This window comes from Herpailurus yagouaroundi, unplaced genomic scaffold (genome assembly GCF_014898765.1).
Source record: "Herpailurus yagouaroundi ecotype Mexico unplaced genomic scaffold, PumYag 28, whole genome shotgun sequence".
Lineage (NCBI taxonomy): Eukaryota > Metazoa > Chordata > Mammalia > Carnivora > Felidae > Herpailurus > Herpailurus yagouaroundi.
Window position 1 is genome coordinate 66,814,882 of NW_024412376.1, and position 15,827 is coordinate 66,830,708.

General features: G+C 35.6%; 1 protein-coding gene across 5 annotated transcripts in view; it reads left to right on the forward strand.

Annotated features, from left to right (window-relative positions):
• The window catches only part of PDE5A (phosphodiesterase 5A), a 142,856-nt gene that overhangs the window by 63,340 nt on the left and 63,689 nt on the right, over positions 1-15,827 (forward strand). For all 5 annotated transcript variants that reach the window (XM_040474869.1, XM_040474875.1, XM_040474841.1 and 2 more), the window contains exons 7-9: positions 942-1,009; positions 8,319-8,427; positions 9,386-9,473. In XM_040474869.1, coding sequence (XP_040330803.1) covers positions 942-1,009; positions 8,319-8,427; positions 9,386-9,473 — 265 coding nt within the window. The remainder of the gene's footprint in view (positions 1-941; positions 1,010-8,318; positions 8,428-9,385; positions 9,474-15,827) is intronic.

Below are 15,827 nucleotides of genomic sequence, written 5' to 3' on the forward strand. Positions count from 1 at the left end.
GTATAGCTCAGCAATGTGAACATTAATGTATTTTGTTCACTTTTTAAACCAACTTAATTTGTTGAGTTTGGGAATCAAGTGGCTTGATGTCCATTTATACAATAACTTTTTGTTTAAAAAGATTTCAACATGAGCAAAAATCCAAATGTAAGGAAGAAAGGACTCAGTTCTTCTCTCCCCAAATTAAACTAATATCATTGTTTTATTTGTGTGTTTCCCTCCAATTCTTTATTCAGTTGCAAATGTAGCATGGGTATGAATACGTATTCTGTTTTTTAATGTAACTTCCAAAGTATTTCTCTGTGTTGCTAATCTTCACAATTATTTTTTTTTGAAAAAATTTTTTTAACGTTTATTTATTTTTGAGACAGAGAGAGACAGAGCATGAACAGGGGAGGGGCAGAGAGAGAGGGAGACACAGAATCCGAAACAGGCTCCAGGCTCTGAGCAGTCAGCACAGAGCCCGATGCAGGGCTCGAACTCACGGACCGCGAGATCATGACCTGAGCTGAAGTCGGACGCTCAACCGACCAAGCCACCCAGGCGCCCCTCTTCACAATTATTTTAATGATCTCATAAAATATGTCTTTTAAAAAGATCTATCAACAGCAATCAATATATGCATAAAAGCTAAAATGTGGATTTTGAATAACTATGGAGAAAATTTGAAGCTACCATATTCATTAACACCTGGTAGAAAAACAAAAAACAAGTAGTAGCAAATGAGCGTTTTGCAAGTGAATATCAGAAACTGGTAAGAACATGGGAAGGCAACTTGAGGCTGTCAGGAATGGAGTACTTGTGTCAGTTTATTCTAACTTGAAAAATATCACAAGTATTGTCATCTTTCCTCAGTTGCACACACTTACATGTGTGTATTTAGATAGATTTCATTACATTGTCAAACTTATTTCTCAGTCCATGTTATCCTCTGTTTTCAGGATTCTTTTTCTAGTGTGTTTCACATGGAGTGTGAAGAATTAGAAAAATCATCAGATACTTTAACAAGGTAAGGTAGCTTCTCCTCTGTCTTTATCAAAAGTCCAGCTGGCCCTTGAACAACATGATTGGAACTGTGTGGGTCCACTTATACATGGATTTTTTTCAATAAATACAGTATACTACTATAAATGTATTTTCTCTTCCTTATGATTTCCTTAGTAACATTTTCTTTTCTCTAGCTTATTTTATTGTAAGAATACGGTATAAAGGGGTGCCTGGGTGGCTTAGTTGGTTGAGCATCCCACTCTTGATTTTGGCTCAGGTCACGATTCCAGGGTTGTGGGATTGAGCCCTGCATCAGGCTCTACACTGAGTGTGGAGCCTGCTTGGGATCTCTCTCTCCCTCCCTCTCTCCCTGCCCTTCTCCCACTCATGCTCACATTCAAGAGAAATAAATAAACATAAAAAGGAATACAGTATATAATACATATAACATACAAAATGTGTGTTAATCAATTGTATATGTTACAAGTGAGGCTTCTGGTCAAGAGTAGTCTATTAAGTTTTGGGGGAGTCCAAAGTTATATGTGAATTTTTTATTATGTGGGGTATTGGCACTCCTAACCCCCCATCGTTTAAGGGCTAACTGTATATATAATACTGGCTAAATAGCTATTTTGTGACCTGTTTAAGACACAGAAGCTATGGGATGCTTTCCCCCACCCCACCAACCAAAAATTTTATTCCTGAAAATACTTTATTCTTTGATGACAAAGTTCCAGTGTTTTTTCCCCCTATAGTTGACCTATAGGAGAATTCCCAATATAGTGAATGGTGTCAAAAGTAGCATAGACCTATGTACAATATTTTTGTGGACTGACTCATTTAAGGCCCACAAGTTTATATTGCAGTTATATTTTTCATTGAATATTGGACGCTCACTGGAAATTTGATAGGCTTCTGAACAAACTTCTCTTCAAGTGTGCTGTGATTTGTAACCAGCCACAGGGATTTAACTAGTAACAGAAGGAAGCCTATGATCTCTGTCACACCAATACATATACCCAAAGGCTAGAATCAAACCAGATCTCTATTGCAGCTCATGTGTTTGTCATATTTTCTGTAATTTAAAAATTTGTATTAATTTTTGTTGTTAATTATCACTTGGATAATAGAAAATATTTATAAGATTGAGGTTAGAGATATCATTGCCCCTATTTTATTTGTGCTTTTTGAAGAATTTTGATAAGGACTTAGAATAAACTACCAAATGTTCTTTCTCAGATTCCCTTTTCCATCCTTAGTAAAAAACTGGTGTTTTTTGCTTAAGTGATAGGCTATTCTGAGGAATACAAGTCTGCAGGGTAAAGTGACTGGAATTCTTAGGTATAGTGTTATTTATCACAGTTTTCATTGTTCATTTGTTTCAAATTATTTCACCCCCTTAAATAACTTATCTCAAATTTCTCAATATTATTTTATCCCTAATTGTTGATGTTATATATAAAAGCTTCATATGATCATGGAAATAGAACATTGTCCTAACTTTACTATTTGATACTAAAACTTACTATTTGATATTTGATATTTTTTACTGCAGTTAACCTATTAGAGAATTATTTCATGTAGTAAATGGTATTGTAAAAGTAAAATTGTTATTAGTAAAAGTGCTATTAGCTTCAGTGACCATGAGTCCTTTGAAGATAACCTCTGTGCAAATCTAAACTATAGAACATTCTGTAAGATAACTGGCCTGGTCTCTTCAAAAAGTCAGTGTCATTAAACAAAATGGAGGGAAGTACTATCTTGGACGTGGTAGCCAAATGCAATGCATGAATTTTGGTTATTTTGATTAAAACAACTATCAAAAGAAAGTTTTTGAGAAAAATTGGAAATCTGAATGTGGATTGGATTGTAGATGTTGATGGGGGGAATAATCGTTACTTTTCTTTGGAATTAGGAAGATATTGGGGTTAGCAGGAAACTTTTTATTTTTGTAAGATTCATCCTGGTGTACTTAAGGATGAGGTATTAGAATGTCTGTACCTTCCTTTAAAATAGTTCAACCAAAGATAAATAAGTAACTATCTAAATTTAATACATTTAAACAAGTAAATATATTCACACATACATACGTAGATAAAACAAATGTGGCAAACATTATGAATTGTGGAATCCAGAGTAGGATATTCATTTTATTTTCAACTTTTTGTATTTTTCAAAAAGTTCATTAAAATTGGAAGAAAATGTTTATAATAAAAATTTTTTGTAATAAATGCAATAAAAAAATTGGAAATGGAAAATCTCTGTAGATCATGTAAAGCAGAATTGCCTGAGTTTACAGCTGTCTTCAAGAACAGACTACTTCAGTGCACAGCCTGGTTCTGTTCAAACCCTGTTACGACTGACCCCTGGTAGGTCTGAAGACCTGTCTTTCATTCTCTTCTGCCCCTCATGCTCTCTCACGTTCCCTATCCTCTTATGTCTTCCCTCATCAAGATGGAGACACCTTTGACCATGGTGACTTAAAGTTTAGTTGGTTAAGTGATTATATGTATATCAAAACTGATTAGTTCTAGACTATTACTTTTAACAGTGTGATACAATGAAAGACATTTTCTCTCATTAAAACAATTCGAGGAATTCGCAAAGGGTCAGATGTAACTTGGGGGCAGTTGGGGAATTCATCTGATTCAGAAGGTACAACTGACTTAAATGTTTATTGCTAACTTGGGCCTGGAGTGCGTAGTCAAAGTAGATAAACCATGGTATCTCTCTCTACCTGAGATTTTTCAGCTACCTGGAGTTTTTGGTTCACAAAGATAAAACTGACCTTCACTTCCCTCTGGGCATTGCTGGTCATGACAAGTTTATATCCTATTACCATGTGTATTCTTTTCCTAAGCCCCTCTGTGCACCATTATATTTTCTGGCATATTTGACATTGTTTTAGTAACTTTTGGGTCCTTTCTGAATGTGTGATAATAAGCCCATGTCTTGGTGAGTATTGTGTGTTTCCCTTTTAATAAGTGCTGGTATCTACTGCCTGGATCAGTTATGAAGTTTCTTATTCTTAGGAAGAACATTAATATAATTTTGGTTTTATGATGCTATGACATTTTTGTTGCTTTTAAAAAATTTTTTTAATGTTTATTTTTGAGAGAGAAAGAGACAGAGAGACAGAGCACAAGTAGGGGAGGGACAGAGAGAGAGACACACACAGAATCTGAAGCAGGCCCCGGGCTCCAAGCCTTCGGTACAGAGCCCGACGTGGGGCTCAAACTCACGAACTGCGAGATCATGACCTAAGCTGAAGTTGGATACTTAACCAACTGACTGAGCCACCCAGGTGCCTCTTTGCTGCTTTTTATAAAGAAAGCTTTAGAAAGCTTCTAGATAAAACACATGTAAATATTTGATTCTTTTACTTTTCAGATTGCATAATGAATTGCTATATATGCAAATATAGACATACATTTAATGTATTTACATATATCCATAGGTATGATACTTTATATTAACAGTATAAAATGATGAAATGATATAAATGATATGAAAATGACATAAATGATATAATGACCATATGTGGAATTTTAAAAAAAAAAGAGACAAACCAGAAAATAGACTTTTTAATACAGAAAACAAACTGGTGGTTGCTAGAGGGGAGGTGGGTGAAATAGATAAAGGGGATTAAGAGTTCATTTATCTTGGGGCGTGTGGGTCGCTGAGTCAGTTAAGTGTCCAACCCTTGATTTTGGCTCAGGTCTTGATCTCACAGCTGGTGAGTGCGAGCCCACATTGGGCTCTGTGCTGACAGTGCAGGGCCTGCTTGGGATTCTCTCTATCCCTCTCTCTCTCAAAATAAAAGTTGTTTTTTTTTTTAAAAAAAGAGTTCATGGGGCACCTGGGCGGCTCAGTCGGTTGAGCTGCCGACTTCGGCTCGGGTCATGATCTCACGGTCCGTGAGTTCGAGCCCCCCATCAGGCTCTGTGCTGACAGCTGAGAGCCTAGCGCCTGTTTCAGATTCTGTGTCTCCCTCTCTCTGACCCTCCCCCGTTCATGCTCTGTCTCTCTCTGTCTCAAAAATAAATAAACGTTTAAAAAAAAATTAAAAAGAGTTCACTTATCTTGATGAGCACTGAGAAGCATATAGAATTTTTGAATCACTGTATTGTACACCTGAAACTAATATAACACTCTATGTTCATTATACTTGAATAAAAAAAAAGAGTAAAATAAAAAAGAGCATAAAATGATGAGTTATATACATTTACCTTTGAATATATGTACAGCAGCATATGTCTGTATAATCACATTTTATGTATTGGCATTTTGATTTTTATTACAAATTCAGCCTGGTCCTCTAATTTCTAATGAAAGCTCAACAACCCCAGTGATTTGGTATGATAGTGACCTCTACTGGTAAATATGCATTTTAAAAAAGTGTGGTCTTATTTATTTGATTTATTTTGAATAGTGTGTTCCCTCTCTGTAGGCAAAATGGAAGGCATTTTTCCATTTATTTTTGTCATCATTCCAAGATAGTCTTAGTATAAAGATATTTCTATAAAGGATAAATAAATAGGTCAGTGTGATTACCTTAAGAGAGTAATTTCATGGATCATTTTAACTGATTCATTAACTAATTGTATAGCATTTGAAAGTATTCACTGATGCCTTATGTCAGCTAAACACTTAAAGTTAGCCTTTTAGCGGTGCCTGGGTGGCTCAGTTGGTTAGGCGTCAGACTCTTGATTTCAGCTCAGGTCAGGATTTTGCTGTTGTGACATCGAGCCCCACCTTGGTCTCCATGCTGGGTGTGGAGCCTGACATTCTCTCTCTCCCTCTCCCTTTGCCCTTTCCCGCTTCCATGCAATCTCTCTCTCTCAAAAAAATGAAGTTAGCCTTTAATTAATGATACAGTAAAAGGCCTTTTGGTGATATAACTCGTCATTATTTTTATAAAAATTAGATATTAGGCCTAATTTTGCCAAACCTCTGAATTAAAAATGATGTGTAGTGACTTCAGCATTTTGAAAAAGGACTAAACCAATATTGACACTTCACCAGCAGACTCTTCATTATGTTTCTAAAGTTGTTTATTGATAGAATGCAGGACTCTCCAATTCTCAGTCTTAAACACTTTGCCAATCCAAACTCTCTCCCATGAGATGAAATGCTAGGCAATTTTATGATGTCAGCTGTAAGCAAATCGTTCTTTTAGGCGTTCATTTCAGTTGAAAAGCATGACTTAGTATTTGTCCAACCAACCTACTAATTATCTTTTATAAATTAAAATAACACATTGAAGACAGTTTTGAAATGTTAAGTGTAAAATGAAAATAAATATTCAGGGTGAACATTATACATAATTATTAGAATCACATCATCAGTGAGATAAAGCACAGTAAAGCTGTTGTGAGTTGGGTTGCCTAAGAATTTTGGAAGGGAAGCTCATCTCCAGGTGGTGGGAGGTTTTGGAGTTTCTGTGCTTCGTTTCATAAGAGCCATCCAATTAGAAGGGAAAAAATGGTATTTTAGTGCTATAGTTTCACTGTTAATTAACTTGATGTTAATTTATAAATGCACATTTTTATCATAAAATGAAAAATGGATAGAATTAATTCTTTAAGCTCACTTTCTTGGAATATATATACTAGTTAATACTTGTTATTGATTTTTGTATTAGAAAACAGAATTATAGTAAATACAGTAACACTATAAAAAGTAGTAAAAAGGTTTTTACAATTTAAAAACCTGTGGATACTAAGTAGATGAAGAGCATACACTCTGAAGTCAGACTGATTGAAATTTAAGTTCCATCTTTTACTAGCTGTAGGGCTTTTTGTAAATGATTTAACCCCTCAAAGCCTCAGTTTCTTCATCTGTAAAATGGGGATACTGATAGCGGGATTATAGTCAGGACTAGATGAGATAATATACACAAATGCTTCAGAAAATTTTTGGCACGTGTTAAGTACCAAGTCAGTGTTAGCTGTTGTTTCCATGTCTCTGTGATGGAGTTTTCTGTCTTTGACTTGTATAGCCTGTGATTCCCATTTAGTTCTAAAGCACATAAATTTCTCACTGTGTCCAAGCTCCATATTCCTGTCTTCTCAATAATTTATTCATATACATCCATTGATACTCACTGTGCAAAAAGCAGTGGATGTCACAGGTAGCCCAAGTTCTCCAAGAAGCAAATGCCAAGACTAGATTAAATGTGCAGGAAATTTATTAGGGGAAACTCCCCGTGAGGCTAAAAGGGGACAGAGCTAGGAGAGCTGTGGACCTCCACACAAGTCTAACCTAGAGTGAAAGAGAGGGGAAAGAAGGGATGCGGGGGGATGGGCAAAAGAGGTGAAGGGGTAGGAGGTACAGGCTTCCAGTTATGGAATGAGTAAGTCATGGGGATGAAGGGCACAGCCTAGGGAATATGGCCCATGGTATTGTAAAACCACCTGTATGGTGACGGATGGGACCTACACTTGTGGTACACAGCATAACATACAGATTGCTGAATCCTGAGGCACCTGGGTGGCTCAGTCAGTTGACCATCCAACTTCGGCTCAGGTCATGATCTTGCAGTTCATGAGCTCGAGCCCCACACTGGGTTCTGTAATGACATCTCAGAGACTGGGGCCTCCTTTGGATTCTGTGTGTGTGTGTGTCTCTCTCTCTGCCTCTCCCTTGCTTGCACTCTGTCTCTCTCTCAAAAGTAAGTAAATATTTGAAAAAAATTAAAAAAAAAAAAAAAGAATTGCTGAATCCCGTGTTGTACACCTGAAAGGAATGTTAACATTGTGTGTCAACTATACTTTCAGAAAACGTTTTGAAGAAGATAAATTTTTAATTTAAAAAAGTATCATAAAATATCTCAAAGCAGAAAAAAAGGAAGAGAGAAAAACTTAATAAAATTCTTTCAGGCATGTTTGATTTTCCCCTTGGTTTGAAATGTGTGAACAATTATGGGGGTGGATAAAGCAAATAACTGAGGAAGTAAAACAGACAGGGACTGGACCTCAGTCATTCTATAAGCTGATGAAAAAATAAGACATGGAAGAAAATTTGTATGGATTTTACATAAATGGCACAAAAATCAACCTGCCCATTTAACGGTGGTGATAGCACTACTTATGACATTTTAAAACTTGTTTTAGAAATCTGAATAATTATGGGTCTTTGTCTTTTCAAAACATTTAAATTGTAATAACTACCAAAGTTGTGAATCATCACTTTTAAAGTGCATTTCCAATTAAGACCTACACTTTACCCTATAATTTAAGACTAGTGTATATCTCTTATCATTTATTTAACTCTGTTTTACCCATGTTTTTTCACTTCACGGAAAGAACTCATATCTGTTATTTCCACAGGGAGCGTGATGCAAACAGAATCAATTACATGTATGCTCAGTATGTAAAAAACACTATGGAACCACTTAATATTCCAGATGTCAGTAAAGACAAAAGATTTCCCTGGACAGTAAGTAAACCAGTTTTAAACTTGGAGCTCGGACACTGTTTTCCCATCAGATCCACACTTACAAGGACTCTTCAGCTAAAGGTCTTAGAACTGGCTTTCAGAGTGATCTGCTGAAGGAAAATAAAATAGTTCATAACATCTCTTAAGGGATGGTTAGCTGTACTCACATATTTTTCCCTCTACTTGGATCAGTTTTTTAATGTGTAATAATGAGTTATCAACTAATTTTGAGGCAATTTATTACCTACTTAATGTCAGTGACATTCCTTAGATAGTGTTGCTATAGTTCTTGAGTTTATCCTAAAAAATTAAGTTCCATTTGGCTCAAACTTATATAGCTGGTAATCTACTGCAGTGAGCAGCTCTGTGGAGAAATGAGTATGTTTTCTTTGACAGCAAAGCTACAGAGATCAGTAGTATCTCAGACACTGAAAACTTTGAATTGTCGTGTTTTCTGTCTCTGGAAATGCATTGCACTTTGAGGCAGCTGCCTTGATTTTGTTATTTGCAAATCTAGAAGACCCAATATGGGCAATAGAAACAGTGGCAGTCCTAAAGAAACACAAGTTTGTAGCATTGGTATCCCAGATAGTGCAGTGCTTTTCGGATTCTGCCCATCTTGTTAAGTTATTGAGACATCTGCTACACCAGTATAGTAAATAACTGCATAAATATTTGCTTAATATTACCAAAAGTTGCTTGGGAAGTTTACAATGAAAAAAAAGAAATATAGGATATTTATTACTTTTAATAATGTAAAGACTAATTGGTTTATATTGCATTTATGTGAACTTCATTGTTATTTGTACATTTTCTGCACTCTGATGTTATCTCAAGCTAATAAAAGATGAATATATTAGTGGTTTCAGATGTCCAGTATAGTTTACGTAACACCTAATGGGCAAATCAGTCTCTTCATAATTTGTACCTGTTTTGTTTTATTTTTGTTTTTGTTTAGAATGAAAACACAGGAAGCGTAAGTCAACAGTTCATTAGAAGTTTGCTTTGTACGCCTATAAAAAATGGAAAGAAGAATAAAGTGATAGGTAAAGCCTTTTACTAACCCATACTCTGGACTTATTAAAGAAAAAAATGTATTTCCAGAAGCTTTTTTCCTTCAAGTGTAAACTGAAGAAATAAAATGTGTGAAAAAAGATAAAAATTGGATAATGAAAGACGTTTGAAATAATTTTACATTGATAAATGTTGACAGACATTGTTAAATATCTTAACTGTAACTTATTTTTGTAATTATTATAATGCTATTTCAACAGAATTTTTGTTGAAAGATGATGTGTTGAAAGTTTGTAGACTGAGAAACATTAGGTCAATAATGTGTGTTGTTTTAGCTATCACTTCATGGCTCTGATTTTCTGTTAAATATGTGGTTTAGAGTTTAGAAAGTATTCATTTGTTCAAAAATATTTATTGAGCACTCTGCTGTTCTAGTGATCTGGAATAAATCAGCAAGCAATGTGGAAATCCCTGCCCTCAGGGAGTTTACATTCTAAGGTTATAGAAAAATGTCTACTTCAGGAATGCTGGAAGAGTGCATCCTCAGAACAAAGTGGAATGATGTTTCCTATTATTGACACTTTTATTTCTTGGCATTACAAGTTATATTAAGAGTAGTACAGAAAATATGAGGTTTTCTATGTGAGCCGTGCATGACTGACACGTGAAAATAGTCTGAACTGTTAACATTGTCCCAAGAACTTGGAAATAAAGGAAATATGAAGGCTTTCTAAAGGCTAACCTTTTAAATCAAAAGCCTAATGAAGTAAGGCTTAGAAATGTCAATTTACCTTAAAGTAAAAGTCTGAATAGTTTCTAGGTTGCAAGACTTAACTATAATTTTATTGAAAGAGGGTATCAGAAAGATGGGGGAGGAGAGGTATTATTAACGAAAATAGAAAAAAAAAAAAAACAAAACACAAATACCTATCCAGATTCTGTCCAGCAGTCAGGGAATTTTTGTCCCTCAAGTGCAGATGGATGTAGTAAGTTGTGTCAGTCTGGGTAGAGTATTCTGACCAAGTGGCGAGGCCATCACTTAGGGGGCAGTGGATGTAGCAGGTTGTAGCCATCAGTGATTCCAGTGCCTTTGCTGGTGCACATCCTTCTTGTGAGACAGATACACCAGGGGATACTATGAAGCATCCCACCAATCAGACTTCCCTTGTTCTGATTATTTTTTTCCCAAGGTAGCTTAACTCATAGGAGAATGCATTATTCATATACTCGAAAATATATGGATGGCTTTGACAGCTGTTTCTAGTTATAAATCAGTGAATTGGACTTGAGGCAATGGACTGGAGTTGCAGGTGCACATACTCCTATTCCCTGGGACAGATCTGTTTCTTGCTGTACGTGAATATTCTGCTGTTAGATATCAGTCTTGTGAACTTAGTTACAGTGCCTCTACCCCCAGAGAAATGGCTCTGTCCTCAGTCATGGTAATCTAGTTTCTAAGGCTACAAGGCCAGGAGTCATATCCTGACTGTGGTGTGAATTGCCTAGTAAAGTCTCTAGAAACCAGCCTGGGGACTCCCAGCCGAGCTCTTTGGTCACCTGCACTCTTCACAGATCTCAGAGAAAAAAGTAGAGGCTGCTGAATACATAGTATGGGAATTTTCTTTTCAAGATTATCATCCATGAGTTTGCTAACATAAGCAATAAGGAAACTGACAGGGTGCCTTACAATATGATACCAAGTAAATGTTATATTATAAAAATTTGATTTGGTCGGGAGCGCAAGGTGAAAACAACATTGTAAATATTACGCTTTTTTAAAAGAATGCTTTTTGATATAAGCTGCCTCTGACCTTTGCAAATGTGAAGTGAAATTCCAGAAGGGATGCATTATTTACTAGCAAGTTTTCATAATGAGGACTGAGTGGCAACTTGCTACATCAGGTCAGATCGTTGCTTTTCCTCAGCAGCATCTCTTTGGAATAATAATTGGGAATGGGGAGTAGCTGGAGGAAGTTCTCCATCAGGCTTTGTCATCACTTGACACAAATGTGAGCTGGTTCAGTGAAGTGCAAACAGCCCCAGGTGGGGAGGGGACTCAGCATCCATTTGGCTCCACTCTTCCTTTAACCATTTAAAACATGAGCACATTATTCACCTCTGCCGAGTTGAACCTTTCATATCTGTTCACATTCTGTGATCCTGTCACGTTTCCTTCAAGTGAGGAAAAAAAAAAAAAAAATCAAAAATACCAGTTGAAGTGATCAGACTTGGCATACATTTTGTGTCACCCTACTTGATAACAGAGCCAAAAGCAAGCAAATGTTATCTTTGGAGAGGAAAGTTCCCTATTAATAAAAAGAAAGAAAAAAATGGGGGTTTTGGTGGGGGCTCAAGTTGATTCCAAGAAAGAGAAGGAACATTTCCAGTGCTCCCTGCTGCTTAAAAGTGTGACAAAACAGAAAATTTGAATTCTTGCCTGTGTTTTGTGCCCACAGATGTGGCATGGAAAATGTCATGGCTGTAGATAATTTTTCTTGCATATCACAGGCCAGATTCCTCTATTATGTAATTCTAATAGAGAATCCCCATAGAGTTTCATGCGGAAAGGCAGACAGGACCATGTGTTTTTTGTAATCTTCCTTCCCCCTCATATTTTTCCGTTACTGACATTTAGATGAAATTATAGACATTAGACCAGTGTGAGGCCTGTTGTATTCCCTGAGGCATTGTTTCATATCAAATGTTTTCTTAGTGCTCTGGCTAATAGAGAGTGTTTCTAGAGTTTTGCTTCCAGTGCTATTAAGGAAATATTTTTCTCATTCAATATTCATTTATTTTAACCAGTTATCTCCCCTATTTATTAGGCTAAATATGCCTTTTTCCCAAATCATATTTACCAGGAATTCTTACTGCTATTTTCCATGCCCATTTCAGGACAGATTTTGAAGAAATTAGTCCCATTCCCATTCCCTCCCCCCCCCCAAAAATGTTTAGAACATCTCCACTTTAAATAACTTACATTTTAATCTCTTTGTTAATGAAAAATATAACAAAAACTGTAGTGTTATATTACACATTCTTGATTGTGAAGTATGGGAAATATGTACAGTTGATTCTTCAAGGGAATTAGGGGGACTGACACCCCCTCCCATGCAGTCTAAAATCCATGTATGACTTTTAAATCCCACCAAAGTTAACTACTAATAGCCTACTGTTGACCAGAAGTCTCCCCAGTAACAAAAACAGCTGATTAACACATATTTTATTTATTATAGGTTTTATATACTGTATTCTTACAATAAAGTAAGCTAGGGAAAAGAAAATGTATTAAGAAAATCATAAGAAAGAGAAAATACATTTACAGTTCTGTACTGTATTTATCAAAAAAAAATGCACGTATAAGTGGACCTCACCATTCCAATCCATGCTGTTCAAGGGTCAACTGTATTTCTTTTTAAATTTTTTTTTTCAACGTTTATTTATTTTTGGGACAGAGAGAGAGCACGAACGGGGGAGGGGCAGAGAGAGAGGGAGACACAGAATCGGAAACAGGCTCCAGGCTCTGAGCCATCAGCCCAGAGCCCGACGCGGGGCTCGAACCCACAGACCGCGAGATCGTGACCTGGCTGAAGTCGGACGCCCAACCGACTGCGCCACCCAGGCGCCCCGGGTCAACTGTATTTCTTAACTGAATGTGTGTTCTAAACTGATGGCTACCCTAACCCTCTGCTCATGTCTGTGTTGCAATTGGATTCTAAGGCATAGATAACTATTCTAAAATTATATGTTTAAATTTGACACTGCTTCCCTTTATTTTTCATATGAAGTGTTACCATTTGGCAATATCACTCACTTCTCATTTGCTTTTAGAAATATTTGCTAGGATTTTCCCAATGCAAGTATAATGAAACTGTGCAGTGTCATCCATGGTACACATTGCCTATAATGCTTAAAGTTATCTGGTTTTTTTTCTCAGAGAATTGTAAATTATGCTTAGTTATAATAAGTTCCAGGCAATGAGACTGTAGGGACAGTAATAATTGGAAGAAAATGAGAAAAAATTAAACTAAGAATGTATGTTAGAATTATAAAAGTGAAAATATATAAAATAAAAATAAATAAATCAAAGGATTATAGTTTTAAGAAATTATTGCAAAAATAGCAAGAAAAACTTTATAGTAGCACTAGAAAACAGAAGATTACCTTTACTGGACTAGAAATAGTGAGGGAATTTCTGGAAGATATGAGGTATATATCATTTGTAAGAACGCATTTTACACAAAGTGGGAAAAATTTGAATAGAGGTGACAATAATAATATCAGACAAAGTCAAATTTAAGGTAAAAACATACTGTAAAGGGTCACTTCGAAATTTATTAAACTTAAAATCCACCAAGACAGTGTAATTGTCATAAATATTTCTAATAAACTAGCATCATTGATATATAAAAGCCAAAGCTATTAAAAATAGAGGGAGAAATGGACAAAATGGAAGTCTTTAGAACGCCACATCTCATAGAAAGTTAAACTCCAGGAAAAAATAAGGAAACATTAGCATTAATATAAAAAAATGAAGTGGATTTAATAGGCAAATATAGATTTACTTTTATATTTCATAACCTAAAAATACAAATTCCTGTCAAATATCCATCAGAAACTTACAAATATTAATGATACACACATATATAACACAAACTTGGTCATTTCCAAAACAGAATTGATGACCACTCTCATGAATCACAATGCATTGGAATTGGAAATGCATAATAAAAGGACAAATGGGAAAGGAAATTCTCACTTGGAAACTGAAAAGTATTCTCCTTTGTGATGATGGAGAAATCAAAAGCCAAAATGAGAGTACCTCATTTTAGAAAATTGATGGTTGTATCAACATAACATAAAAACTCAAGGTATATGGTCAAAGCTATGCTCAGAAGAGAGATACAGCTTAAAATATTTTGTTATTATTAAGAAATAATAAAGTCATTTGAACTAAGAATTCTGTTGAAGAAATTAGAAAAACAGCACCCTCTCTTTCTTACTTCTATGCTGCCCCCCAATAAAGAAATAAATAAAACGCAGAGAAAAGTAATTGAAATGATAAATTCATGAAATGGGAAGGGATAATGAAAAAAAGAGATAATGGGGAAACAACAATAATAATAAGCAAACCTGCAGCACATATAATGAGGATAATAAGAGAAAAGCACAAGTAACAATGAATAAAAAATAACAACTATTGCCCAGAGGAAATTCTAGCCAAAGCAGAGGGGAGGAGATGAAACAATGTGAGATACAGAAAAAGAAAAGGCAAAATAAAACAACTTCCAGATGATATGATTGTGAAGTGGAAAACCTAAGAGAATCAGCTGAAAGTATTTCTCTACAGAGAGTTCTAAAACTTCCTGGTTTTAAAATTATTTAAAAATTTTTTTTAACTTTTTTCTATTTTTGAGAGAAAGAGACAGAGCGTGAGTGGGAGAGGGGCAGAGAGAGAGGGAGACACAGAATTGGAAGCAAGATCCAGGCTCTGAAATGTCGGCACGGAGCCCAGTGTGGGGCTTGAAGTCACAAACTGTGAGATCATGACCTGAGTCCAAGTCAGACGCTTAACTGTGAGCCACCCAGGCGCCCCACCTGGTTTTCAGATTATTAAAGAGAAATAACTTTAATATATCCCAAGACAAATCTGTTCAAAAATAATAATGGAAAAAAAAAACATAGATAATAGTAGCAAAGAATAAATTTAGCCAGAAATATGTAGCGTCTTTATGAGGAAAACTGTAATAGTCTACTGAATAACTTAAAAATCTTTAGTAAGTGAACTAACATAACATTTCCTGACGATAAGAATCTATTTTGTAAGATGTCAACTTCCCCCAGATTAGATTTATATCAATTTTAATACATATCCTCATAGGGTTTTTTTTTTTTTTCAGAGGGAAGGGGAATTCCTGACCAACATTTATAAAACTCATCTGAAAGAATATCATATAAAAAGAATCAAAGAATAAAAAAAAAAAGATTTGGTCTATCAGAAATTAAAATAATGTTGCAAGAGGTGCTTGGGTGGCTCAGTCGGTTGAGCCTCCGACTTCGGCTCAGGTCATGATCTCACAGTTCATGAGTTTGAGCCCCACATCGGGCTCTGCACTGACAGCTCAGAGCCTGGAGCCTGCTTCGGGTTCTGTGTCTCCATCTCCCCTCCCCAACTCGTGCTCTGTCTTGCTCTCTCTCAAAAATAAATATTAAAAAATAATAATGCTGTAAAAGTAACATAATTAGAAGTATCATATGTGTGCCAGAAAAGATGGCAAGATCAATGGAATGCAATAGAAAGTCTAAATGCACGCCCAATCTGTTACATATATATTAGTGTTATTGTATATAGTAGAGTATATTTCATTGTTTCTAAGGTACCATTG